At 53.9% G+C, this 27,387-nt stretch overlaps 11 protein-coding genes across 11 annotated transcripts; 5 read left to right on the forward strand and 6 right to left on the reverse strand.

The window, feature by feature from the left end:
• Positions 1–271: 271 nt before the first annotated feature.
• J4E86_006016 (uncharacterized protein) lies at positions 272–2,271 on the forward strand (the record flags this gene model as incomplete). Its single annotated transcript, XM_051446547.1, has 2 exons — positions 272–1,016; positions 1,064–2,271. 2 exons carry the CDS (start codon positions 272–274, stop codon positions 2,269–2,271), a joined length of 1,953 nt encoding a protein of 650 aa, XP_051302122.1.
• A 293-nt stretch (positions 2,272–2,564) lies between these two features.
• Positions 2,565–4,283, forward strand: J4E86_006017 (uncharacterized protein; the record flags this gene model as incomplete). Its single annotated transcript, XM_051446548.1, has 1 exon — positions 2,565–4,283. The coding sequence occupies one exon, from the start codon at positions 2,565–2,567 to the stop codon at positions 4,281–4,283; it is 1,719 nt and encodes a 572-aa protein (XP_051302123.1).
• Positions 4,284–4,506: 223 nt separating this feature from the next.
• On the reverse strand, positions 4,507–6,198 carry J4E86_006018 (uncharacterized protein; the record flags this gene model as incomplete). The annotated part of the gene is made up of 2 exons (XM_051446549.1): positions 4,507–5,958; positions 6,031–6,198. The coding sequence occupies 2 exons, from the start codon at positions 6,196–6,198 to the stop codon at positions 4,507–4,509; spliced, it is 1,620 nt and encodes a 539-aa protein (XP_051302124.1).
• Positions 6,199–6,554: 356 nt separating this feature from the next.
• Positions 6,555–9,768, forward strand: J4E86_006019 (uncharacterized protein; the record flags this gene model as incomplete). Its single annotated transcript, XM_051446550.1, has 3 exons — positions 6,555–6,649; positions 6,704–6,919; positions 6,975–9,768. The coding sequence occupies 3 exons, from the start codon at positions 6,555–6,557 to the stop codon at positions 9,766–9,768; spliced, it is 3,105 nt and encodes a 1,034-aa protein (XP_051302125.1).
• Positions 9,769–10,127: 359 nt separating this feature from the next.
• J4E86_006020 (uncharacterized protein) lies at positions 10,128–12,074 on the reverse strand (the record flags this gene model as incomplete). The annotated part of the gene is made up of 1 exon (XM_051446551.1): positions 10,128–12,074. The coding sequence occupies one exon, from the start codon at positions 12,072–12,074 to the stop codon at positions 10,128–10,130; it is 1,947 nt and encodes a 648-aa protein (XP_051302126.1).
• Positions 12,075–13,011: 937 nt separating this feature from the next.
• On the reverse strand, positions 13,012–13,767 carry J4E86_006021 (uncharacterized protein; the record flags this gene model as incomplete). The annotated part of the gene is made up of 2 exons (XM_051446552.1): positions 13,012–13,508; positions 13,743–13,767. The coding sequence occupies 2 exons, from the start codon at positions 13,765–13,767 to the stop codon at positions 13,012–13,014; spliced, it is 522 nt and encodes a 173-aa protein (XP_051302127.1).
• A 3,106-nt stretch (positions 13,768–16,873) lies between these two features.
• J4E86_006022 (uncharacterized protein) lies at positions 16,874–17,759 on the forward strand (the record flags this gene model as incomplete). The annotated part of the gene is made up of 2 exons (XM_051446553.1): positions 16,874–16,975; positions 17,547–17,759. The coding sequence occupies 2 exons, from the start codon at positions 16,874–16,876 to the stop codon at positions 17,757–17,759; spliced, it is 315 nt and encodes a 104-aa protein (XP_051302128.1).
• An 879-nt stretch (positions 17,760–18,638) lies between these two features.
• On the forward strand, positions 18,639–19,724 carry J4E86_006023 (uncharacterized protein; the record flags this gene model as incomplete). The annotated part of the gene is made up of 3 exons (XM_051446554.1): positions 18,639–19,044; positions 19,099–19,215; positions 19,261–19,724. 3 exons carry the CDS (start codon positions 18,639–18,641, stop codon positions 19,722–19,724), a joined length of 987 nt encoding a protein of 328 aa, XP_051302129.1.
• A 482-nt stretch (positions 19,725–20,206) lies between these two features.
• MPG1 (mannose-1-phosphate guanyltransferase) lies at positions 20,207–21,540 on the reverse strand (the record flags this gene model as incomplete). Its single annotated transcript, XM_051446555.1, has 5 exons — positions 20,207–20,226; positions 20,281–21,157; positions 21,212–21,358; positions 21,439–21,482; positions 21,534–21,540. 5 exons carry the CDS (start codon positions 21,538–21,540, stop codon positions 20,207–20,209), a joined length of 1,095 nt encoding a protein of 364 aa, XP_051302130.1.
• Positions 21,541–22,747: 1,207 nt separating this feature from the next.
• Positions 22,748–23,752, reverse strand: J4E86_006025 (uncharacterized protein; the record flags this gene model as incomplete). The annotated part of the gene is made up of 1 exon (XM_051446556.1): positions 22,748–23,752. The coding sequence occupies one exon, from the start codon at positions 23,750–23,752 to the stop codon at positions 22,748–22,750; it is 1,005 nt and encodes a 334-aa protein (XP_051302131.1).
• A 512-nt stretch (positions 23,753–24,264) lies between these two features.
• Positions 24,265–24,672, reverse strand: J4E86_006026 (uncharacterized protein; the record flags this gene model as incomplete). The annotated part of the gene is made up of 1 exon (XM_051446557.1): positions 24,265–24,672. The coding sequence occupies one exon, from the start codon at positions 24,670–24,672 to the stop codon at positions 24,265–24,267; it is 408 nt and encodes a 135-aa protein (XP_051302132.1).
• Positions 24,673–27,387: the final 2,715 nt, after the last annotated feature.

Below are 27,387 nucleotides of genomic sequence, written 5' to 3' on the forward strand. Positions count from 1 at the left end.
TTTGGTGCGTTGGAGCCAGGAGCATAGCCGCCTGTGCAGTGTGGGTCATTCCGCAGCCTCCCGTCAGCATGGAGCGCATCATTTAACATTGCCATGATTCCGCATTTGTTCGCGATTCATTTCGCGTCTTCTCAGCCTTCTCAGCCCTCCTTTCCTTACATCCATTCATTAGGATGAAGTATTCTTCTGTGTTGTCTGCTTCGGCATTGACTAGTTTAGCGACCTGTAAGTGATGCGCCTCCTTGTGTTCCTGCAGGGACCCAGCTGACGCATGACAGCATCTGCGGTTGTTCCTCGGGAAGCTAGAGTCGTACCTCCCAATGGCTTGGATATATTGAAGCGTGCCTCTCCCCAGGCTCCCAACGGCTACGCGCCAGCCGAAGTCAACTGCCCGTCTACGCGCCCGAGCATTCGATCCGCCGACAAACTCTCCCAACAAGAGACAGAATGGCTCCAGAAGAGGAGGCCGAACACGATCGATCCTATGCGCGAGTTCCTCGAACGCGTCAACATTGAGGGCTTCGACGTTGGACAATACATCAGCAACCACCGCGACAACACTACCGCCCTACCGAACATTGCGATCTCGTTCTCTGGAGGAGGATACCGGGCCCTGCTGAACGGTGCGGGTGCTCTAGCGGCGTTTGACAGTCGGACAACGAACTCGACGAGTGCAGGACATCTGGGAGGAATCTTGCAGGCATCCACATATGTTTCCGCACTATCGGGAGGAGGCTGGATGATTGGCAGCATCTACGCCAACAACTTTACCTCAGTTGAGGCAATCATCAACAAGGGCGAGGACTCGGCGATTTGGCAATTCCAGAACTCGCTGTTCAAGGGACCTCCCACGAAGGGAATCCAGCTGCTCTCGACTGCGCAGTACTACGACAACTTGGTCAGCACGGTCAAGGACAAGAGTGATTCGCCGGCTGGTGACTTCAACACGTCGATTACCGATGTTTACGGTCGCGGTCTTTCTTTCCAGCTCATCAACGCCAGCGATGGAGCCCCAGGTATGTTTACCGCCAGATCCTTCAAGTCCACAAACTAACCCCAATAGCCTACACCTTCTCTTCCATCCAGGACGACCAAGACTTCTCGTCTGGAAACGCACCAATGCCTATCCTCGTCGCAGATGAGCGTTCGCCCGGAGACTTGATCATCTCTTTGAACGCCACCAACTTCGAGTTCAACCCCTTCGAAATGGGCTCGTTTGACCCTACAACCTACGGCTTTGCTCCTCTGAAGTACATCGGTTCCAACTTCAGCGAGGGTGAACTTGCTCAAGACCAGGGCTGTGTTGAGGGATTCGATAACCTGGGTTTCGTCATGGGAACCAGCAGCTCCTTGTTCAACCAGATCTTCCTTACATTGAACACCATCCAGGATGTACCTCAGATCCTGGTAAACTTCGTATCGAACATCCTTAAGGGTATCGGTGAAGATGGTGACGATATCGCCGACTACTCACCCAACCCGTTCTTCCGCTACCACAATGAGACGAACCCCAGTGCTGACAGGGAACGTCTTACTCTCGTTGACGGTGGTGAGGATGGCCAGAACATTCCCTTCAACCCGGTAATTCAGCCCGTACGCCAGGTCGATGTCGTCTTTGCTATCGACTCATCTGGCGACACCGTCGAGGAGGATGACCCGTCGCAAAACTGGCCTAACGGTACTTCTCTGGTTGCAACCTACGAGCGTGCAAGCGGCACTCTCATGAACAGGACTTCGTTCCCTTACATCCCCGGCCAGGACACTTTCGTTGCCCTAGGTTTCAACAGCCGCCCTGCTTTCTTCGGTTGCAACAGCAGCAACGTCACCGAGGGCGACAACATCCCTCCTCTCGTCGTCTACCTCCCTAACGCCCCCTACGTCTTCTGGTCCAACACCTCCACCTTCAACAAGCTCGACTACAGCATCTCAGAGCGCAACGGCATGATCGAGAACGGCTACGACGTCGTCACCCAAGCAAATTCAACACGTGAGGGTGCTTCAAACTGGCCTACTTGCGTCGGATGCGCTATCCTCTCTAGGAGTCTGGAGCGCAACGGCGAGGCTATCCCACAAGTGTGCCAGCAGTGCTTCACTGACTACTGCTGGAACGGCACCACAGTCGAGACATCGCAGCCATACACTCCCGAGTTGATTGTTGGTCAGCTCGCCACTACAAACAACGGCGACGACGACAGCGGTGTAGGAAAGTTCTTGCCCAACGTCCTCGGTCTTGCTCTGGCAGCAGCCGTGTCAGGATACTTGATGATGTGAGATATTTTCTAGTTTGCTTTTGGCGACATAGGGATTGGATTCAGCGCGGGTTGAAATATGATACCACCTCTCTTTTGTAGATAGTAATTGAGTCATTACACGTATATCGAACGTTCTATTGCCATTCACCTATCACACGTGCGACATTACCATACCATGCATTGCGGCTCTTCGGCGCCGCCCGTCCCTGCATCACCGAGGCGTGCCCCGCCAGTTGCGCGCCCGTCAAAAAAAGTTACGACCCCGCCACGCTTCACGCACCCAACGCAGCCTTCCCACACTTACCACACACAATGGCCGCCGTTGCTTCGCTCGCAAGCGCGCCCGTACTCTCTACGCCCGACACGCACATCTTCGAAGACCCCACTCCCGCCGTAGACACGTCGAGTCTACCCAGACTTTCCGATGAGCAGATCACGCTCACATACGAGATTGAGCGCACGGTCAGGGAAATCCGCGAAGGGAGATGGAAGAGGATTGCGTTGCAGTTCCCAGATCACATGCTTACTGATGCGCCGAGAGTGTATGAGCAGCTGAGTCGGGGGCTGGGTAAGGCGAGGAAGGCGCGGGATGGGATGCAAGAGGAGAATGGACATACAAATGGGACAACAGGTGTGGAAGCTGTCAGCGCGGGCTTGGAGAAGGTGGCGATCAGTGAGGAGGAGAGCAGACAGGAAAATCTCTTTATACTGGGCGACACATCATACGGCGCGTGCTGCGTAGACGAAGTTGCAGCAGAGCACGTCGATGCGGACGTTGTCGTACATTATGGCCGCTCATGTCTCTCGCCTCCTTCAAGACTACCAGTCGTATACGTCTTTACAGAACGACCACTAGACCTCAACCCCGTGCTCGCAACATTCCAAGAAACATATCGCGAAAAAGACGCAAAGATCATCCTCATGGCCGACATACCATACTCGCACCACATCCCCACACTCCACGCACGCCTCCAAGACGCCGGTTACACACACATCCACGCTACAGAAATCGTACATAATCCCTCGTCGCCGCTCCCAAACCGAACGATACCACCGAACACAACAGAAACAGACGAAGCCCTCCACGACTACGCCCTCTTCCACATCTCCGACCCGCCAGCCTCCCTCCTCCTCACACTCTCCTCGCGCGTCGCCTCAATACACATCTACCCCACAGACACCCCCTTCACGACCCCACCCACCGCCACCCTAGCCCGCACGCACCAAACCCTCATGCGCCGCTACGCCCTCCTAACCTCCCTCTCCACAACCCCCATCTTCGGCATCTTGATCAACACGCTCTCCGTAAAAAACTACATGCACATCCTCTCACACGTCCAACGGCAGATCGCGGCTGCAGGCAAGAAATACTACACCTTTGTTGTTGGCAAAGTGAATGCAGCCAAGGTGGCTAATTTCAGCGAGGTGGGCGGATGGGTGGTGATAGGGTGTTGGGAGAGTAGTTTGATTGAGAGTAGGGAGTTTTGGCGGCCGATGATTACGCCGTGGGAGCTCAAGGTGGCGTTGATGGGGGATGAGGAGAGGGTTTGGACGGGGAGGTGGGAGGGAGATTTTCAGAAGGTTTTGGATGAGGGGGAGGGGGGTGTGAAAGAGAAGACTGGTAGCAGTGCGCATGAAGGAGAGGGAGAGGGAGACGCGAATGGCGATTATGATTCTGAAGAGGAATCAGCACCTCCGGAGTTTGATCTTCGGACTGGTCGCTACGTTTCGCATGCGAGACCTATGCGCTCGAGTGGCGCGACGAAAGCTGTTAATGGGAATGCAGCAACATCGTCGTCGAGTTCGGCGCTGACGAAACGGGCAAATGACGACATAGCGGCTGTGGGGGGTGTCGCGTCGCCTGGTGCAGAGTACTTGCGCTCGCATAGGACATGGCAGGGTCTGGGTACTGATTACCGGGATGTAGAGGATGAAGAAGAGGCTGGGGGTAAGAGGGCGGCTAAGATGGAAGAGGGAAGGAGTGGGATTGCGAGGGGGTATGTTGTTGGTGAGCAGGGGAGTAGACATTGAGTAGATGCAAAACGAGGGCTTCGATTCTCATCATCGTTTAACAGTATTACTATCTCAGAACTACGAAAGCGTTTGAAACAACAGAACGTGTCGATGCTTGTGAGATGCCGTCGCGCCCTTTTCCATACTCTTCACTACGTCTTCTTGAAAAGTCTCGAGGAGATTCTCCTTCCTTCACATAGTCAGTGCTAGATCCCTCTGGCTAGCGGTCCTCTCATCGCATTTACATTGCAACTCTCGCCCAAGTAGCCTCCATGTCTTGGACCAGCGTGAGGAAGTCGTCGCTTTCCAGGTGGCGGTAGACGAACTCGTTGAGCGCTGCTCTGCGTCCCTCGTCAGACTGCATCGCATATGTCGCCAGCTGGTCGTTTTCATTCACACTACTAGTAGCACCTGGATTGGACATGCTCACACCACGATGACCAGCAACAGACGTAGGTGGGGTGTCGAGACCACTATACGACACGTTATGGTGAAGATTCTGTGCAGCATTACTTCGTTCACCAAGAGGTTGCGGTGTCGGGATGGCACTGAAACTTGACCGATTGAAAGATAACGGAGAGGAGATTGGAGACGATGTCAACGGCGACTGATTCTCGATGCCGCCATGTGGAGATGTCTTTGCGCGTGCAGGGATGTACTGATCTTGGTTCGGTGTGCGAGGAGGCTGCTGCATCGGTTGCTTTCCACGTGCCGTTTTGCTGATGACAGTGGGTTGGGGAAGTGGAGGAAGTTCAATCTCCTTGCTCGCTGCGCTTCGACTGGAACCAGGTCGGTTACTGGCTACACGGGCTGGTAGAGGAGGAGGACCCATCGTGCCAGTAGAGGGTCGCACACTATCGCTGCCAGAGGAACGCGGCGAAGATAAGCGTGGGAAAGGAAGCTCGCGTCTTGGTGGTAGTATCTCAGTGCTACCAGGGCGATCGGCAGTACTGGGACGGTTTGCACTACCAGGGCGGTTGAAGAGCATAGCAGTATCCGGTCGCTCCGTAGACATACGATGAGATTCTTGAAGGTCTGACATGTGCTGATCTGACGTATGTGAAGAGTCAACATGCGAGCGTCCTAAGATGTCCGAGGTTGCTGAGGTAGGACGAGTAAACAATACTGGAGGAGCAAGAGGACCTGAGAATGATGCCGGCATACCACCGTCTTCTCTAGTGTAGCCTGTGGTGGCAGAAACTGGACGGGTGTATGACGCTGTGGGCAGTTGATGATTCAAGGAAGCAGAGAAGTCATAGCTAGTGGACGGTCGACTAGAGATCTCCGCCAGTCGTGAAGGAGGACATGATGGTCCACCTACGACAGGGCTCATATGAGGCAGCTGAGGGTAGCTAACAGCAGTCAGACTTGGCCGAGAGGATGATCCTCCTCGCGCCGGCGATGGTGGCTGAGCCGTAGACCTTGGCTGAGGTGGGACTGCCTTCTGGCCGCCCATGTAGAGACCGAGATGAAGGAGGTGGCTGAACGCGGTGTCGAAGTCTTTGTCTGATTTGAACCTCATTTGGATACGCCTGATCTTGTTGTTGGCCACTTGCCATTTGATAGCGAGCAGAGGGCAGCGCACAATGGCGGATATGTGTAGGTGGTCGGGCTGCACCTGCATTCCGCGCTCTTCACTCAGACGCGTAATGTGATTGCCTTCGTCGATCAGTCTCTCGATTTCGATGGTTTGCTGTCATCCAACGGTTAGCTAGCACATCATTTGAAGCGGGTTTCTGGGTAATCAGTCATGCATGCGTCGTACCCGAACCTGCGAGCCTTGACACATTTTCATGAGCTGAAGACCACCGCGCGCACCATAGCTGTCGATGATCAATGTGAGGTCATTGGTCTCTTTCTGCCAGTTGAACCTCTGCTCGCTGGCGTCGGTGTCCTGTGCTGTTGACAGAGTCTGGAGCGGAAGGGATAGCATGATTGTTAGCAATGCTGTTTGTTAGTCGAGATCAATAATCGTTCATCTGATAGTATGTGTGCGATGAGCCGTGTCGTCTTGAAACCACGTTGAGGTCGCGCACTCAGATGTTGAGGATGTGAGAGATGGTCGAAGGAAGTCGCGACCGGCCACCCAGTCACATGATGTGGTCCGTGCGAATCAACGCGAGGGACCTGGTGCAGTCTGGAGTTCTGGTGTTCGCCCATCCATCATCGCGAACGACGCGCGCCGCGCATTCACGAGCAGATCCACCATTGCGCCTGGCACACAGCTGAATCCACGCATGCGTCGCGACCCGTGCCCGAGCAGTCCCGAGTAAATGCGACAGCCGCACCATGGCCCCAAACAAACCAGAGGAACAATCTGTCGAGCGCACCCAAGAACATGAAGACTTCCTGAATACCTTGGCCGAATACCACGAAAAGCGCGGGTGGGTTTTGTTCTTTGTCTCGCCGCAATGAGCGCATATTGACCCGACGTGTAGCACTGTCCTGGATCGCGAACCCAAGGTCGGGAGCCGGCACATTGACCTGTTGCGACTCTACAAACGCGTTAATGAAGAGGGAGGCTACGATAGGGTTTCAGATACCAAAAACAACAAGCTTGCGTGGCGCAAAATCGCGACTGAGTTCCTGCCCAAGAGCCCCAGCATCACCACCCAGGCCTTTTTGGTGAAGACGGCCTACTACAAGAACCTTGCGTACGTGAATCATGAAAGACAACTTTGCGCCTACCACTGCTGACGCCTGCTCTAGCGCCTACGAAATATCCACCGTTCACAAACGCGAACCCCCGCCGCCCGAAATCCTCGAGAACGTATCTGCAAAGGGCGGAGACCTGCTCAACCGGACCGTCGACAACTTCTTCCCAACCAGCAATAGAGAGGCCGAACGATTAAGGGGAGAGGAAGACTCCGATTCCGAAGACGACGTCGAGAAGACACCGAAAGACGACAAGATGGACGTGGACGAGCCCGGTAGCCTTGGGCGGTCGACAAGGTCCCTCCGCCATGCGCCGCCGCAGCGAGTGCTCTTCCAGCCCGAGTCTTCAACCCGACAGACGCGCCAATCGACAGGCCATCTGACTTCGTCGCAAGCCAACGGCTACGGCACCAGCGGAGCAGCCATGACGATCGCGAACTACGAGCCACGGACCGCCGTACCAGCCACCATGAAGCCCGTCGTTACCCCCTCCAACTCCCTCGATACCTACATACAGTCGCGCAAGAAGTACATTCTCAACAAGAAGAACAGGCCGGTGCCGCTCAAGGGCATGATGCTGCCCGGTACCGGCTTCTCAGGGCCCAGCATATACATCCGCGCTTTGAATGCGCTGCGGTCAAAGGAGCCTGAGGAGGAGGCATACGCACTGCACCACCTGGTCAAGATCTCACACGAGCGAGGAGACAAGTACCGCTTCGATCAGTTCCCGGGGCTCGCAGATGCACTCATCGCCAAGGTCATTGACGTGTCCACATTGTTCTTCGATGTGAACTGGGACATCTCATACGTCGAGGAGGACTTCAATCAGCCGCAAACCCTGAACGGACTGAACGGCACCCGCGACCTGTTGCAGCGCATCAAATCTCTTCGCTCACTCGACATGCACGACAACCTCCTACCCGAGCAATCCGCAAAGGCCCTCACTATGATCAACGAGGCTGCGCTCATCATCCGGAACATGGTCATGCTGAAAGAGAATGCCATTTTCGCGGCCTCTGTGCCATCCATCCAAGATATGATCGTTATCGCACTCAACCTGCCCCGCCACTCCACTATCGTGGAGCTACAGCATTACGCCCTAGAGATCGCCGAACAGCTGACAAAGTACTGGATATTGGACTCTCAAAGCCCGCTGTATCGCTCTTTGCTCGCCCAAGTGGATTCCGACGACCGTGGTCGCATCATCACATCGCTGAGAGCACTCGCCCGGATAGCAATGAACCTAGAGGCTACAAACAAGCTCTCTGACGTGCCAGTCAAGACCCTCAAGTCAATCTGCGACTGGCTGCTAGTAGAAGACGAGGATCTGCGCATAGCATGCCTGGACTTCCTCTATCTCTTCACTGGTTTCCCCGACAACGTTGAGACGCTTGTACACGAAGTTGACATTGAGGGAGTGGCCAAGCAACTGGTACGCTTGCTACAGTACGGTGCAATTGCATACGAAGAACGAAGGAGTGCCGCCAAGACGGCAAAGACCTCTGCACCTCCAGAGAACGCGCCTAAGCTCTCGTCTGCAATCATAGATCATCTCGTGACGCTTGATGAGCCAGAGCGTAGCTCGCAGTGGCTCAAGACGTGTTTCGAAGAGGATGCGACTGGTGAAATTACTCAGATTCAGCTCTGGTCGGCCTACAACGCAGCCTTCTCAGAACATATGACGAATAACCCGGCTTCCTTCAAGGCGCTTATGCCAGCGAAAGACTTCATCACTAATGTATCGACGACGTTCGGCGGCGCCTCCGCTCAGGTGTTGACCGTGGGTGGACAGCCAAAGTATACCATAAGAGGCATACGGCCACGATCCGTACCAGTCGACCCAAGCACCAAGAGACCGTACATGCGCTGCTGCTGGCATCCACCGAGCCTCCTGAACGGCCATGCCGACTCGAAACATTCAACAGCCAATATCGAGTGCGGAGAGTTCGCTTCCGGAGCACGCTCCATGTGGGAACACGTTGTTAGTGTCCATCTCCAAGTTCCTCGCGATCAGGAAACCGGACAGTGGTTGCTTGAGCCAAAGCTGGACATCAAGGACATTGTCAATATCGAGAACGGCGACACCCCAGAAGCGACGAAATACTACTGTCACTGGGGCGGCTGCACTCGATTCTCGCCTGACGGCACGGAATCCGCGTTCGAGGCTGGACAGCATGTCAAGACGCATTTGCCTGATACGAGTATCAAGCAGGCCATTCACGCGAAACACAACCGCACGCCTTCAGAGTCACGGCCCTTGACTTCTTCCGCACAAGCACGACATGAGAATTTCCAGCCCCAATTTGGACAACCGGTCGGGTTGGGTAGCTTAGGTATGGGTGGACGACACCAAAGTTCATCGACCAGCTCTGCAAGCAGATACGGCGGCCGAGATGATGCAGCAGGAGCGCAATCAGCACCCAACTTCCGCTACTACAACACTGCGACGGACGATACCAACGATGCCGCCGGTCTTCCTCTGTCCTCCGTTCTCGTTCTTCGTAACCTTGCTCGACAGCTCAACAAGATCCCGCCCCCTACCACTGTCACCGACATTACCTCGCCATCCTCCCCAGCCCACAAGCGGACATTCAGTGCCAGTGAGGGTAGTCCGGAAGCCGCGAGACGGGCCACAGCCGGCGGCAAGAAGCCACGTCTCAGCGACGCAGCGGCGGAACAAAGACGAGAGAACGAAGAGAAAGAGGAAGAAGAAGCCAAGAACGCTGGATGGGTCCCCCGTATCTTTGCTCCGCTGCGAGATCAAATCGCCTTCACAGCGAGCCATAATCTTACTCTCCGGAACTATGTCGGCGGTCTGCTCAAGGCCATCGCCGAAGGTGGTGGTTAGATGTAGTAGTATGTGTTTGTAAAGCCCTTGCTGCGTGGCGTTGGTGAGGTTGCAAAAGGCTGTTTCCGCTTTCTTCTGTATGAGCGATACGGTATTGTTTGGAGTTTACTACATTTGTACGCAGGGGATTGTACGCTTAGATATCTGGGTAGTTTCATGATACCGCTTCGACTGATGAGTCGAGTGTTGGTATGTTTATCACACCGTCACTTTAACAGGGTCCGCGTTGTCTTCAAATTCTTCGACTCCAGTGTCAGTATGTTGCACTTTATCTCACCACATCCTAGGGTGTCGTGCACTTTACAACTGCAGGAAACGTTTACGTGTCGAAAGGCAAACTTGTTTAAATCGAAGTCTTTTCAATGGAGATGTATCTTAACGATATGCTCCTTCCAATTCGCCGGAACGCCTTCTCCATCCATCAGCCCATGCACATACGCATCTCCGACGAGCGTATAGTGACCTTTAGTCCCATCCTCAGCTGCTCGGAGGCAGAACGGTACGCGTCCTCCCAACAAAATAGCAACAGAGTCGCCCGGCAGCATCTCCGGTGGGCCTACACCCATGTACCCATCCGTCGTGATAAAGAACCTCCGATCAAAGCCCGACGTAAACCACGACTCATAGAAAAAGCGATCGTCGCTAAGATCCTCGCCATGCAGACTTCCTACAGCATCAGGATTCGTCGCTCGAGCCTGACACCAAGCCTGCAAGTTCCGTCCCAAGCGCGTGACATTCGTATTGCGGAATCTCTGTGCTTTGTTTCCTCGCGAAGAGTCGTTGGAGGAAGCCGCGTGGTTCAACGGAAGCGGTTCCCAGCAGTCAGTCGTCAAGATACGCCAGAGCGCTTCTTCCAAGGACTGGTTTGCCAAAGCGCGGAAGACATTTTCCTTCTCTGCCTCTATCATGCGATAGCATGTCTCAAGAGTGTCGATGATGTTTTTCCATGTAAGTCGCTCCGTATGTAATATCTGTGAGACTTGTGAGATTGTCTGGCGTGGCTCGAATGCGTCTACCGTGAGTACATCCTTCCTTCTCTCGATGTGGGCTGCAGTTCCGCCCGCCGCTGCATACAGTGCTGAGCGATGTAGTTTGAGTTGGGCGACTGCGTACTGTGTTGGTGTTTTCGGGCTTATTTCCACGACCCAAGATGGTATGCCTGATACGCCGGCCATGGTTCTACCCATTAATGCATCCAACGAATGGGTACCGCGTATATCCCTGATGGTCGCTTGGATGAAGACTTCTTTCGGGGAGAGACTGTAGTCAGGGATAATGGGCGATGTACCTTGCCAGTCTGTTACGAGACCTAGTACACCGAACACATTGTCTCTGATATTCGTCGCTTCGTGCAGGTGCACTAGACGCATGACTTGACTCAGACACAGTCTTTTGCCTCGCTGTCTGAGCTTCTGGAGGGCTACCGCGCCGGTGTGCACGGCGAATGATAATTGACTCCAAGCCAACCTGCCGTTTGTCGGTAGCGATAAGCTCAGGCTTCTGCAACAGCCTTTGGAGTGTCTGGTGATGGACTGAACTGCCTCTATGAGCGTATTCCATGGCATCGTGTTGTTGCAGTAAACCACTGTGGCCCGTCGAGCAAGCACCGTCTCTTGTACAACCCAGATTCGATACCACCATGGGTTGGAAATCCATGTCTTCGTAGCTCGAATGACTGCTGACCAGCCCTCCTTGCGAAGCAGCCGCCCGTTCTCTACAGTGAAGAAGGGGATTTCGCCTACGTGCTTGTCCATGCCACAGATTCGTATGTAAACAAAGAAGCCAAGTACGTCCTCTGCCTCCTTTTGCTCTTCTCTTCCACCATCCCGGATCTTGCTCTGCTTGAAGTAGGCATCCACTGTTGTCGCGTCTCTTTCATCTCCAGTCCAGTCGACGGTGGCCGGCCGTTTGAAGGGCGCTCGCGGGCTGCATCCGTAGCCGAGCCAGATGAACGTTTCTTCCGCCAAACTATATATTTCGCCCATGAGCTGTACTTGTTCAGAACGCTCGTTGAGGTCCGACTGGTTGATGCAGGCTGCATCCGCGTAGATGATCAATGTCTCATCCGTTCTCCGCAATCGTTGCAGCCCATTGCGCAGATTCTGCGTTATTTCCAGCGACTCGCCATCGATCCTGATGGGTAACGTTATCGTTGGGTCGCCCCAAACATACGAGATCGCGTAGAATTGTGGGTTGTCGTTCAGCGAGGCAGTCTCAAGGTGGCATTCGATGTCATCATTCCAGGTCCCTGGGTGAACATGGAGTAGACGTATTTCTTTCCGGGACGCGTCAAGCTGGGAATACATGCTTGGGCGCTGAACTTGCTAGCAGTTTGCGACGGCTCGCGTTGGGTGCATGGCTCAACATCGTTACCGGGAGAGGCTGCTGAACTTCGCGGATTACGCGTCGCTTTCCTCTCATTTATTTCCCCCTATAATTGACGTCAACGGTGGCACGGACTGTTTGCTCCTTCCTGATGTTGTTGGCTGTGATGGCATCTGGATATCCGATAAGCTGGGAGCGGAGAAGCGAGCCAATCACCCAAGTGGCCTCGTGGGGCTGTGCTGGACGATAGGTCGTGAAATTGGGGGCGGAAACTCATTTCAATCATTCGAGCCAACAGAACCGACGCAATAGTGGAATAAGGTGTATAATTTCATAACCATCATAAGCATCATCGTTATATAGCCGCGTGGCCAACATCATCATGTGATCTTCTTTCATACATCTTTCATCTTTGGCTCAATCATCAGACAAAACAGTGGAAAACCAAAAGAGAACATCAAGGAAAAGGTCATCATCGTAATATATGAGAGCAATTTCGTGAGCGCGAAAATGAAGAAGCCAACCCAGGATCAATGGAAAGGTGGTTGCCGATCCTAAAAGCAATAAGAGGAATAGGTTTTTCGCTAAAAACGCTTCAATGCCGTCGCTATGCAGCCCCGCTGGGGAGGAAGAGCAAGATCAGGGTAAGGAAAATGGGCGTGGGTATGATGGTCGTTACATAGCCCAGCTCGTTTCGATGGGGTAGGAACAAGGCGTCCAGGCCCGATAAGATATCACCGCAGTACTGGATAAAGATAAGCTCGTAGCAAGGCCGTAAGGGATGCAGAGTCGTAGGAATCGTGGTATCGCTGAGCTCGAGCTCTTCAAGTCTTTTGATTCGATGCGGTCGTCGTAAGGTTTTGGTTTCGTTGTTGCTTGGTGTGGATCCCGTCGAGGGAAGCGAAGTCTATCGATATCTTACACCCTGTATCCCGCCTCTTGGAGACATCCTGAGCATCTCTCGTAAGCACGGACATATCCACGACCGCAGTAGCATGCCGAGGTAGTTGATGGCGCGACAGAAGCCTTGCTGGGTCGTCGTCCTCCTGCCGCGGCTGCCTGTGCAGCATCGAGACCACAGTCGGAGCTCCTTGGGCTGGTGCCGCCACTGGTGGTACTGGAGCTGTCGTAGTCGTTGGATGAGGAAGTATTGCGTCGGCCCGCTCCTATCGGTGTTGGCAGTCCTTGTGCGCCCTGGCCGGGCCGTTGTCCTGGGTACATTCCATCGTTTACCGAGAAGTTGCGGCAGATCATGTAGGCTCGGGTGGCGGCGGCATTCTTGGCTAGCTCTTCGCTTTCGTATTCAACATCCGTGGAGTACTCTCGGTTGTTTACTCTGACTGTTGATCCGTAACCGTAGCGTGTTCGGTAGGTTTGGAAAAGTGGGTCAGGCCAGTGGCGCCTTTGGCAAAGACCTATATCCGAGGGTCAGCAACCAGTACACACACACACACATTGAATCTGCTATCGTGCTGCAAAGTCTTGGACATGGTCTTCCACCCCGTTGTGTGGATCCCCTACACTAGACAGGGCTATCACCCATGAGTCTTGCACCAATTGCCATGTCGTCAAGACCTCATTTGGCTCAACTAGATCCGGCTATGTGGTACCAACTGTCTAAAAAGAAAAGGAACAGTTCTAGCACTAACCTGTCAGGTACATAACGTAAAACATGTTGGAGATGGTCGAAAAGGATTATTGACGTGTAATGGAGCGATTGGAACGACTGATGGCGCTTCGATGGTGAGCTGTCAGTCTGAGGGCAAGACTACTGCTGCGGAGTATTGCTGAACTGGCAAGCGTTCGTTGGTGGCGACGATAGTAGGCCGAGAAGGTATCCGTAGCAGTGGTTGTACGACAGTAAATGCTTTTAGGGTGTGGGTGACAGTTGCCAATAAAGCATTGACAGCTGTACAAAAGAGATGAAAAGCGTTGATGTATGAAGAGCAAGGTAGAGGGAGCGGCTTGCAGTCAGTCGGACGGGGATGGGGGAAGCATATGTGCCTACTGTGGGATGGAGGAATATATTGCAGCAGGCGAGTGTAGCATGTATCCAAGCGCGTCTCGCCCACCAGTAAAAACGGAGGGGCAATTGGGCTTGTGGAAATGGATAATCTGCGGGTCTTGTTGCGGCTCTGAATGAGGGAGACCCATAGTATGTGCTGGCGAGAAGGTAGCCAACGGTAGAGGTTCCAGAATTTTAGCTAGTAAGAGACTCAAACCTCAAAAGGTACAGCCTGACCGGTTCGCTCTTGCCACCGTGCTGCACGCAGTAGCGCAGTGAAAAACGGCTGGCGATCGGACACAATTGCTGTAACCCGTTTTCCCAAGGCTGGACATGTCTCGATCGGCATTGTGCAGGTTTAGACGCCTAGGATGGGCGCATAAACAACGAGGTGGCAGACGTGCATCCTAACAGCACTCTTTGCTCGTATCTCCCGGATGCACTGGGCCCACTAATGCAATATGCAAAGTGAGGGGAGAACGCAAATACGTCAGACTCTGCACCCTTTGTCAAGTGTACCGATACCCTGAAATCTTGGCAACAGAATGCGTGATATCGGCGTATGGTTTGGGAGGCAGGGTCTGAAAGGAATCAGAGACCAGACCAGACGTGCAGCAAAAAAATGGGACTGCTAATCGGCTAGGGTACCAACCGCCAGAGTCGCGACTGGAGAGGAGTTGGACACGATTGTGTGACTGCAAGACAATGCAAAGCATAGTGGCTCGAAGCGAGAACGCGTCACAACAGGCATAGCATGGAGCTACCCGACAGCCCCAGGGGCGAGCGAGACGAGTTGATTGATGCGTTCGAGGGTTCGAGGAGATACCTGGGGTTGGTGTTACCAGAAAGCATCAAGCGTCACTGCCAACGCATACATGCAGAAAGCACGGTCCTCTGAATATCGCTACTGGGAAACGCGCCTGCAGCTCGAATAGGGAAAGGGTCAACGGCTGTTAGCTGTAAGCCGTGTGCATGCAGGCATAAATTGGCATTGCGGAGACTGTCTGATGGCGCTCAAGCACGTTCGCGATACGTAGTGGAGTACGGTTTGACAGGCGATGATTGACGAGGAGAGGACAGCTGGAGGGGCCAGGCGTTCTCGCGCACGCGATCCCGGTCAATCGAGAGAGACAGAGATGAAGAGTTCACAGACCCTGGGATCCCCATGTTCAAGGCTGATGGTAGGGCATCAAGCAGTCCCCACTTTGCCGAAGTCAAGACATTGAAGATAGCAGGATGCCAAGCTCAGCACGAACGGGTCTGGAGCTTTAGGAGGAAATTTTCGAATCGACACAAAGGGATCATGCGTCGGGCGGCTGCAGAGCGTACTCGACAATTGACCTGCCGCGAAGTGGATAGCAGCAGTACAAAGGTTGAGGGTGCACAGAGCAAGTCGTCGTGGAGCGGAAGCAAAATTCGGACGATTCGATAGGCCGGCGCGGTTCACGACAGGCAGCGGTGCATGGCTAGGTCCCAGGTCCCAGTAAGGACCGCTTCTGTCTGGCGCCGATCCAAGATGGTGGTTGATACATGGAGCGGGACGATGGCGCTTGTGAATAGCGGCAACGAAGCGCAAGGAACAGCCACTGATATATTGGACAAAGAATAGCGTTTGAAGTCCAGACGAGCGCGTCCAAGGCCAGCAGAATCAGCGCGGAGATGAGTGAACGAGCTTCAGAACTATGTCGCACGCGCGGGAGATCTGTGGATGACGCGAGCGCGCCAGCACGGCCACCCGCCCGAAGCTGCAAAACAGGCGGTGAAGAAGCCAGCGCTGTCAACCATGCGCCCCTCTTTCTGCGCATCAATTCTTGACACTACGCATTAGCAAAGAAGACTGTTCTTTGACCTACTCGACCGCGTGAGAGGGCGGCCATTTGGACCGCAGAGTTGTCGGCCTTGGAGGCGTCCTGTCGTGGACATGTCGTCTTCGAATCGGCCTGATTCCATCAATAGGCTACTGAAGACCCACATGTTCGAGCGCTTTTCCAACCAAGAGCACCCTCACCCTCCTGTTCAGCCTCGCGCGGTGAGAGGTGGTGCTGCAGCCGGGTGTGGTGCAGGGTAATCAATCTAGAGGGGCCGGGTTTCGCGTCCATTACCGATGCTCGATGAGGGACACAACGCACCGTCCCGACCCTCCGAATCTCGACATTGCAGATTGCAGCCCCTCAGGGTCCATTCACCCTTACACAACTCGAGGATGCGGTAAAGGCTCTGGCCAGCTCTTTCCACGCTCCATGTGTGACGTCTAACAGCATATGACTGCCATCCTTCACCGGCATCGGATAGCGGTGTCTGTCGTCTACTGTCAGTAGCATCAGTTACCCCACGATTCAAACCGACATTCCCTCTCTAGTGACACGTTTCAGACTGTCGAGAAAGGCATGGCTTGCGCATCGAGAGTGTAAGCCTCGCCGTCTCGTAGCAGACAGGCTACGTAATTGCTGTCAGCTCACAAACAGACCACCCGTCGTACAGGCGCCGTACGCGGGGTCAACGGCCAGACTACGGCGTCCGCAAAAAGCAAATGTAATTAGACCGTAGATGGAGTATGTACTACGTCTTGAACATTACGCTGTGCAAAGCGTAGGGGAACCGACGTTGACGTTGACGTTTCGAATGGCTCTCCGCCTACTCCGGAGTCCGACAGAGTACCTAGATATACCAACTTGACAGCCTCATGCATAATATACACACATTCATACAACGAGCAGAATCATACAAAAGACTACTACAGCTTCTCTCCAATCACCAGAACCGACAACCGTCAAGATGCCTAAGATCGTCCGCCTCACAATGTTCAAGATCCCCGACCAGGACATGGTCAAAGAAGCCATCCAAATGTACAACACTCTCGCCCAAGACGCGAAAAAGGTACGTCGAAGCCCTTTCTTGACTCGCCAACATTCCCTCCAAGCCCTCCCATTCCCCTTCTAGATCTCCATACATACCCGCTCTCTCAGCCGAGTTACGGCCAGCACATATCCATCGAACGTGCAGTCCATACCGCCCGCCCCCTGCACGACGGACCATCTCATCACGTCGGGACCCCAGATTTATTCTAGTCGCCCTCGGGCTATTTCCATCTTGCTCCCTCGATAAGAAAAGAGCGGATAATGGCGTCAACCCTCCTCTTCGCGCGCGCGGAGCAATGTCCCTGGCGGGTAATCGCTGGAAATATTGCCGCGGCTAGGAGAAATGGGGTGGGGGTGACGAGGCTGCAGCAAGCGGGCGACACCAGCGAGCGCGCGGAATCAACTCCGAGTCACGACGCACATATCGGCCGCCTTGGATCCATTGAAGCCTCACGATGGACAGACTGACGCTAGAGATATACCGACAGCCTCCGCACCGACTGACTTCCGAGGCTATCGTCGTCCGCCGTTTGTTGTTTGTTGCTGCTTATCGAGAGGATGCATGCTAACGTCATTGTGTTTTTGTGCAGGACGGCAAGACGTACATCCAGCTTGCACAAGCCAATGCCACCTATGACGACCCGCGCAGCCAGGGCTACACGATGCTGGCGCGTTGCATATTCGAGTCTAAGGAGGATATGGACTACTACGACAACCAGGATGAGGCACATGCTAAGATCAAGGCGCACTTTAAGCCGAAGGTCAACTCGCCGCCGCTCGTCATCTACTCGGATATGGCATAGAGGGGTTGGGATGTGGGGTGTTGAGCACTATAGTGGAATACATGGAATCGAAAGAGTAACACATGGCAAACTTTGTTTACTGTTGTGATGATGCCGGAAATGACGAAAGATAGTGCATATGCCTACGCAAGTCTCCACGACTATATCAGCCGAGTAGGGAAAATAAGAGTCTTGCTCGGCCAGACACACTTATTGACAAAGCAAAGAACGTGATAACTGGGAATGATGGCAACAGACCTAGCTGCCGTCTCATTACTCGGCCCTTCTTTGTCTGGTCGAACATCTTTGTCTAAGACAACTCCGTTGGTTTACGTGCAAACCGAACAGTGCGAGCTTAAGCTTTTCTATCGTCTCGCCCGAAACTTCGGGTTAAGATAACTGCCTGACTTCCGGGCAAAGTGAATAGTCTGAAATCTTGACTTCAGAAAGTCTTTGATGAAGATCATCTACTGCCACGCACAAGACTTGTCAACCATGAGTGAAACATCTGCTGAAGCTGCTCACCAAGCGTAGAAACAAAGTCATTACCACAAAGAATATTTTATGCCGACTTACAATGACCAAAGCTAGGATACAATGTTACAATCGAATTGATTCCGCTTCTTTGACCAGAAGAAAGAGACAACATATTTACTGTCCAACAAAAGATACCTCTGTATCGTGGTCATCTCCGGCTACTCATAAGAGTGGAATTGGACTCGGCCCCATCTCTATTTACCTGGGTAGCAAATCTGAACGACCTCACGGGCATGCAATAGTCTTCGACATAAATTCAAACACTAAACTCACCAGCACGACAACATCAACAAAACCAGAAAACCTTTCCAATTCTACCATACCTCCTAAACAGGTGCCCGCTGAAATTTCAGCACAGGAACCATGTCACCAAAAAAGCATCAAGCACCATCCTTACCAGGCTTACCAACCTATTCATCCTCTGGCTCCTCCTCCAGTAGCTCAGAGTCAGAACCAGAAGACTACAAACCAAAGGTCAAGCAAGAAGTAGCCGCAACTCAACAAGTAGAGCCAGTCCAAATGGCAGAGCCAATCCAAGAAGTAGAGGCAGCGCAAGGAGTCGTGGGATACAGCTGGCCACCACCGGGCTCACCCACAGAAGTCGCTGAAGACGAACCCAAACCCGAACTTGATCCGCTCCCAGATGACATAAATTGGGATAACGACGAAGAAGCACTCGGAAACGATGGAAACGAGGGTGAAAACGAAGGAGAACCGCAGACCAGCGGCGTCGGGGCCCAGAACCCCATAATCGAAGAGCCCGTAGAACGTATGTACAGAACGCCATCGTGGGGACACACCGTATACTCATTCAACTCAGCAGCTTCCTCGCCACTAGGCCCCCAAATCGACTCAGCGGCTTCGTCGCCGCTAGGTCCAAAAAGTCCCACTCCACCCCCTCCGTCTCCCGGTCCTCCAGCAAACAAACCGAAGGAGAAAGGTATGCCAGCGGGCACTGCTCCTCGACCAGGACACCAACATGCAGAGACGGGTATGGAGGATGACGCGCCAGATGCTGCTGTAGCCCGCGCGGTAGCCGCAGCAAAGAAACGAAAACGCGAGGAGGAAGCTAGAACTAAGCGCAAGGCGCCGCCGCGGAAGAAGACACGGTTTGCGTCACCAGAGAAAGGGGATGACGATGACGACGACGACGATGACGACGAGTCGCCTGATGCTCCATCTGAACCAGCAGTAGTTGAGACAGTGAAGAAGCCGAGGAAGAAGAACAACAACAACGGGAAAAAGGAAAGCACAAAGACGAAACCGGGCAAAGCCCCTCCCAAAAAACCGACAAAGAACACCCCGACAGGCGGTAAGGCAAAGAAGGGTGAGGGTACAGAGAAAGTGAAGTGTAGTGGAAGAACGACCAAGGGCGAGCCGTGTAAGAACGAGAAGAATGTGAGGGAGGGAGATGATTATAATTGTGGGAAGCATAAGTCTGATAAGTGAGGCAGGGTATGTGATCGTAACGATACTCAACGTGTAATTGTACGCAATCTTCAAATGGAAAGCTTTATTTTCAGGTTTTGGTATTCATACCTGCAGTACAGTACATGCACACATGATCTCCATGTCCATCTCCATGTCCATCTTCATCCCCATTCTTCCCCGTTTCCTCTTGAGAAAAGGCAGCATGCCGAAGCACAACCTTTGCTTATATCCCATCGCTAAACCCAACCCAAAGCATCCATCCATCCGTACCAAACCAGACGCTTTTTTCGTATCGTGAATGCACCCCCCATGCTGAAGAGGGGAGATGTAGAGTGCTTGTAGAGACGCCTCCGTAGAAAATGCACAACTACTACCACGCAGTTCTATATGCCAGCCGGAGTGTATGCAGAAATATACAAGAAAGATACACGTTATTAAAAAAAGTGTGTGTAGAAGATTTGCGTCGACGTGTCGTTCGACCGGGTATCTCGTGGGTGCGTTTACATGATAATCGAAGGAGCTAGATTCTGTTAGCCACCGTAACACATAGTATGGAGTATGAAGGGAAACTTACTGTCAACGTTCTGCTTGATAGACTTGTGCGGCAGAACCGAACCACCATTAACGTAAACCTCATCACCAATCGTAACGTCATCACCAAGCACAGTCACGTTCTCAAGACGCGCCCACTTGCCCACGGTGCTGTTCCAGCCGACAATCGACGACTTGACCCAAGCGTGGTCCTTGACGCGGCTGTTCTTGAGCAGCACACAGCGCTGGAGACGCACACCGTCGCCGATGACAACATTGGGGCCGATGGTCACGTTGGGACCGATGCGGCAGTTCTTTCCTATCTTGGCAGACTCGTCGATGAGCACGTTGCCGCCGTAGACGTAGGGTTCCGAAGCGGGGGTCAGCAGCTTGGAGTTCTTGCGCGCGAGCGAAGAGAGGTAGAGGCATGTTCCTGACAGGAAGTCCTTGGGCTGACCGACGTCCATCCAGAAGCCCTCGAGGTCGAAGGAGTGGAGCAGGCCGTCCTTGACAATCGCAGGGAAAGTCTCTTGCTCGATGGATGTAGGGCGGAGCTCGATGCGCTTTAGCACGCTCGTGTTCATGATGTAGATACCGGCGTTGATGCGGTTGCCGACGAACTCGACGGGCTTCTCGACGAAACGGTCGATCTTGGAGGCGTGGCCGGGCTTGTGGACTACGACACCGTATTTGGAGGGCTCCTCGACCTTTGTGACGACGATGGTGCCTTCGTCGCCGTGTTGCTTGTGGAACTCGGCGAGCTGCTTGAAGGGGTAGTCGCAGGTGACGTCGGCGTTGAGGACGAAGAAGGGCGAGTCGTCCTTGCCCAGGACGTTCTCGGCGAGCTTGAGGGGGCCGGCGGTGCCGAGAGGCTCGGTCTCGACGGAGAACGTGATGGTCACGTTGTATTGCTTCTCGTACTGCGCAGCCGGTTATTCTTGTGCTCTGGTTTGCGGAAGGGTGGGTATACTCACTGTCTTGAGCGCCTCGGCCATGATCTCGGGGCGGTAGTTGACGGCGAGGACAACATCTGTGACACCGGCAGCGGCGAGGGCCTCGATCTGATGCTGGATCATGGGCTTGTTCGCGAACTCGACGAGCGGCTTGGGGTAGGTGAGGGTCTGCAATTGGCGTTAGCATGGCCGTTGCTTCTGGCATCGCGGGGCTCTCGAGCGAGGGCTGCGCGGGGACGAGGGCTTACGAGAGGCCTCAGACGGGTACCGAACCCTCCGACGAGAATGATGGCTGCATCGGCTGTTAGCTACGTACAGCATAGTCGCAATTGGCCAGACGTACCTTTCATATTGGCGGTGTTGAAGTTGTGTAAAGGCGCAGGTACTAGGAACTTTGTCGCAGGGAGGAACGGAAGAACACAGTCAAGTCTTCAACACAGCACAAGCAGACAGTAATTGCCGGGTATAGAAGAAGAAAAGAGTCGCACGGTCGAGTGAAAGCGCAGGGCAAAGAGCAAGGGAACGGCTTGGTGATGAGGCCAGCTGTAGGTTATATGCGTCGAAGCACCCGCGTCCACAATTAGCGGAGCTAATGCTTTCCCTGGAAATGTTCTAGCTCACACCGGCGCCGGTTCCCCTTTCTTTCACCCACCACATGCGCAACCCCCGACTCCCGCTACGCCTCGTTAAACCAACTCCCTAACCGCTATCGTCGTCGTGGCCTGGCCAGATGGGCCCTGTTCCTGATCGCTCGCCCTATCCGCTTCTAATTCGGGGCGTAGCTTCGTGTTGTGACTGCTAATAGGCTGAGTTCGTATTCCATCACGAGGGAACAATCAGCTCGTCTCATTTCTGTGAGTTGGGTACGTGACGCTGGTCACCGCTCTGCTCTCCCTTTTCCAGAGCGAATAGCACCACGTGCCCGTGAAGCTGTGAATTGGGCGACGTGGTCATCTCAGAATCTTCTGATCACGCCTCGGTCCCCACGTCGGGACCCTGAAAGCTATCCCGCGCCCCTGGTACCGCCGACATGTGGCTAGCTGTGGCTGACCGAGAATACTACCAAGCCTTTGACAAACGCCAATGTATCTGTCACGTCGCTCATGGTGCACCTGATCAATCATCAATGCACGACGTTTTGAATCTCTGCAGATCCATGGTACTTCCACTCGGCCCCTCACAGCCACACTCACGATGTTCGCTCCCGCTTCAATCAGCGTTTATGCGACGCGCGTCGTGTGTTGGTGGCGAGATTGCCACGATCATGCGTCCAATGCGCTTACGCAGTCTTGAATACGGGTAGATAAAATAGAACTGCGCTTCTGCCGTTACTTTGATCTAGTCTCCACGATGTTCTTCGGTTGCCAGCGGGACTCCCCTCGGTCATTGCAAACCATGGACATGGCATGCCGGGACCAGACCATTTCTTCTCCGCATACATTGGCTGAACGCTGGTTCTGAATCATGTAGTATACAAATTCCCCGTACAAACGCCCAAAACACGTACTATACACAACTTCGTAACCCATCTCACATCCTACAGACTCGTATATTATCTTAACTCCTCTTCCGAAAGCTCATCGATCTCAACGCATCCCCCACACTACTTCCCCGCTTAAACATGCCCGGTCTCCTCCCGGGCCCATCCGTAGGACTCTGCTCGGGCGACAAACGCTGCCCTTGATTCCGCGGGCTCCCCGTCTTCGTCGGCGTCTTAACCAGCCCCTCACCAAACACAAACTCCTTTGCGAAGATCCAATTCCCACGTTCATACCTCCACAGATCCAGACCCACGGCACGACCCTCCTGGTTCCTCTCACTCAGCTCCTGGCGTATCGTCGCGAACGCGCTGTCTACTTTTGTCTCTTCGTCGACTTTGTTCATGACGGTCCAATGGGGCCGGAAGCCACCTGCGTCTTGCTCGCTGAGGAACTCAGACCATTGGGTTTGTAAGTCGGCGTGGACGTTTTTCATCTTCATGTAGCCTGAGTCGACGTTTATGCCTACGCCTTTGCGCATCCGGAAGGGCTTGCCGGTTGAGACGTCGAAGGGCTGAATGCTCCCCGATACCTGTGCGAGCCCTTGTTCTAGCGCTTCCATGTGCGAATGTGGGAGTGCATGGAAGAGCGTGAGATGCGCGCCTGTGCGGTTGAGGTGTTTAGGGAAGTACTGATTTCGCATGTCGTCCATGGGTTTGGCTAGGGAATCTGTGAGTTTGAGTGTGAGGACGTAGACTTGTTCATCTTGACTCGCGGTGTTCGGTCTATGCTCTTGGCGGGGATAGTGTCCTGAAGGCCGGCTTTCTTCCACGACGTATGGCTCATTGTTGGCCTGCTTGGTACTGGTCTTGCCTTCCTTCTTGGTTGACCAGCCGCGGAAACTCGTTTTGGCACGAATTCCTGCACCGGGTCGTTGGGGTTTCTTGGTCTGCTCTTTTTGCTGTGCTTGCGTTGCTTCAAAGGATGCGCGTAGATCTGGGTCTGAACAGGCTCGGGCTTGGATTTGAGGCTGCCGAACCCCGCCGTTGGGTGTGCTGACGGCGGCTGCGTAGGTGACTGCCATTGTGCTGAATCGTGGTGATGCTGCTGATGTGATCCCGTTAGACGGTGATGATGACAAAGATTGACCCAGCTGCCTGAGGACAGCAATCCTCATCGAAAACGGGAACGTGGCTGGTGATGTGAGTACTTTCATGAGCTACCCCTTGAAATGTTGTACGGAACTTCGGAAGATCACATACGTCACTCGACGGCCACTAGCGATGCACCCGCGCTATGTGGAGATGCCTCAAGCTATCGCGTTTAGGTTTATAGGACGGGAGTACCCCAAACCTCGTGATTTGAGGTGGAGATGCATTGAGTCGTAGGCTTTGAAGTATTGTACCGCAGTATAACTAAGTATATGTAGCAGACCAGAGCGTTCAACCGCCGCAATGTATGCTTGCTCGTATTCTGAGACCCACAGTTCTCGCTTCTACAGCGACCAGCTGCCTGCAGTCTATGTGAACTGTCCACGGGTATCAAAGACTCCCAGACTTCACGGCCTAAAACATGGTATCTGAGCAACATAGGTCCCTAGATCAGCGTCTGCTGGTGGTGCGCCATCTTCCAATCGCCTGACACGCCCTCTGAAGCACCTTGCAGCACCCATGCGCTCGAGCAGATGGCCCTGAACGTCTCGCTGTCCCTTGTCGCCTCTACGCGGTAGTAGATCAGCGCGCTGTCCTTGCCCAGTATAACGACTTCATCGTGGCTGAGTTTGTATGACTTCCAGGGCTTGAAGTCGGGGCCTTGAAGCATGTTGTGGACTGTTGGGGACGATACGGAGGTCAGGATGAGGTCGCTCGGGAAGATCATGACGGGATTGCTGGAGAGAAGCGGGACGAGTTCGGCGCCGGAACTGCATAGCGCTGCCCAGGCTTTATGTTCGAGCGAGCATATCGCAGCGGTCAAGGACGGGTTCGTGAGCGTTGGTGTCGTCATAGTGATTTCGAATGTCGCGATGACTGAGATTGGTATCGGGTTTCTAAGTTACTGCGGTGTTGCGATGGTGAGCCGGCCAAGATGATGGCGCCACGTTCAAGGCAGAGGCCTACCCCGCGACGCCATTGTGACATCACATTTCGAATTGTCGATGCTTGCCTGGGCGGCGTTTTCGATACTTACCGTCGGTATTGTCGTCGAGATGATGCGACGTTATTCGAAACAGTGTCGCAGCTATGCGTTGTCACATCTCAAAATTGATTTGGTCTACCAGCCGAAAGCGCGCCTTCACAAAGAGGAGGGTTGCGCGCCACGGGACCTACGCGATGGCCGCGCAAGAGTCTTGCATGGTCGAAATCTTCTCTACGCGATTTCAAGCTTGCTAGACGATGCTCGCCACTTGAAAGCCAGGAAGGTGAATCGCTCGGCGGACCCATGCCGGGTATGCGGGGTGCTGCGAGTAAGCGGGTCCGTAATCGCAACGCCGTATCGCGCATCCATACTTCGGTGTCCCATGCCGGCCTCTGCCCACGCGATAGGTGAAGACTCGGGATGCAGAGTTTGATCGAATTCTGGATGGCGAGTGTCATGGAATGTCTTCGGCCGTGGAGGCGCCGGTTGAGGACCGCAGAGGCAAGGGCGCAGCTGCCTTGGTGGCGTCTACGTCACATGTCGGGCGCATGCTGGTCCAGGCTCCAGGCGATAACGGGCGGTGGGCCAGCGGGGAACCTGCGCGGTGTAGCAGTGAAGGGCGGCCGCGACGATGATGGAGCACAGTGAGGAGGTAATAGACAATGGATCAGGCACCGTCGTGAAGAAACCAGCCGAGTGATGGCAAACAGCGAGGTCAAGTAATGGCCCGTTGCCTGCGGTGTGTGGAAGCAGCCGGAATGTTCCCGTGCGCAGCTGCTGATTGGCGCACGGGCTCTCGCCGCATCATTACTCACTCACTGCCTCAGCCTGCCTGCATATAAACCAGCCTCTCCCCTCTCTTCCTTCTTCTCGCACCACTCTCACACTCCTGCAGCCCACTCATAAGCTGTTCTACCCAACCAACACCACATCCACACCGAGACACAGCACACCGCAAACATGCAGATCTTCGTAAAGACCCGTAAGTAGTCACCGCCACCGCCATACCTCTGCGCCTCAGCTGCTAACACTCCCACAGTCACCGGCAAGACCATCACGCTCGAAGTCGAGAGCTCCGACACTATCGACAATGTCAAGAGCAAGATCCAGGACAAGGAGGGCATTCCCCCGGACCAACAGCGCTTGATCTTCGCCGGCAAGCAGCTTGAGGATGGTCGCACCTTGTCCGACTACAACATCCAGAAGGAATCGACCCTGCATCTCGTCCTCCGCCTTCGTGGAGGTATGCAGATCTTCGTCAAGACCCGTAAGTTGCCACGTCGCTGTCCATGACCCAACACCCTTACTAACTCTCTCCAGTCACCGGCAAGACCATCACCCTTGAGGTTGAGTCCTCCGACACCATCGACAACGTCAAGTCGAAGATCCAAGACAAGGAGGGCATCCCTCCGGATCAACAACGCCTCATCTTCGCCGGAAAGCAACTCGAGGATGGCCGCACCCTGTCCGACTACAACATTCAGAAGGAGTCCACCCTGCATCTCGTCCTGCGCCTGCGCGGTGGTATGCAAATCTTCGTCAAGACCCTGACCGGAAAGACCATTACCCTTGAGGTGGAATCCAGCGACACTATTGACAACGTCAAGTCGAAGATTCAGGACAAGGAGGGTATCCCTCCGGATCAGCAGCGTCTTATCTTCGCTGGTAAGCAGTTGGAAGATGGCCGTACTCTCTCCGATTACAACATTCAAAAGGAGTCCACGCTTCACTTGGTGCTTCGTCTCCGTGGTGGTATGCAGATCTTCGTCAAGACTCTTACTGGAAAGACCATCACATTGGAAGTCGAGTCCAGCGATACGATTGACAACGTAAAGTCCAAGATTCAGGACAAGGAGGGTATTCCTCCTGACCAACAGCGTCTTATCTTCGCTGGTAAGCAGTTGGAAGACGGCCGGACGCTCTCAGACTACAACATCCAGAAGGAGTCTACTCTCCACTTGGTGCTCCGTCTGCGTGGCGGACAGTAGGTGGTTGATGATTGACGGTTCACGATGATATCTGGGACATGGCGTTCATGGGATGATCTGCCTGCGGGAGATCTGGTCTTATTCATAGTTTACACGACGGCTGTTAAAGCCTGAACAATGCATTAAGCATGCCTACGGGCGCTGAGAGTTTCTCAATACTTGTCTTATGTGATGCCCCTGTAGCTTTTTGTTTTTGCGACACACATCCACTTGCTATCGCTGCAGCTGTTGCTGTCATTGTCGCCATCTTGGTACTCAGCAGCACCAACGGCCTCATTGCGACGCCGAGAGCATGCGCTGCTGCCACGACGCTCATGTACCGCGGCTTCTTTCCGTTGACCCCACTTCTGACGCCATACACCAACGTTATTTCCGCTAACTCCATGAACTACGGTGGCACGTCGCACAAAATCCACATCTTCAAAGAGGAGAGAGTACCTTTGGACCCATTGTACAGCTCCTAAAGGCTGATCTGACTAAACCTGCGGTCTTTCCAACTACTTCCGCCACCATCTCCGCGACAACCACCAATATATAGCTATCGCCCCGCCGTGCAGAACAACAGCTTCAGGGCTACACACTACGAAAGATATAC

This window comes from Alternaria arbusti (genome assembly GCF_024043155.1).
Source record: "Alternaria arbusti strain BMP 1465 chromosome Unknown scaffold_7, whole genome shotgun sequence".
In the NCBI taxonomy this organism is placed as follows: domain Eukaryota; kingdom Fungi; phylum Ascomycota; class Dothideomycetes; order Pleosporales; family Pleosporaceae; genus Alternaria; species Alternaria arbusti.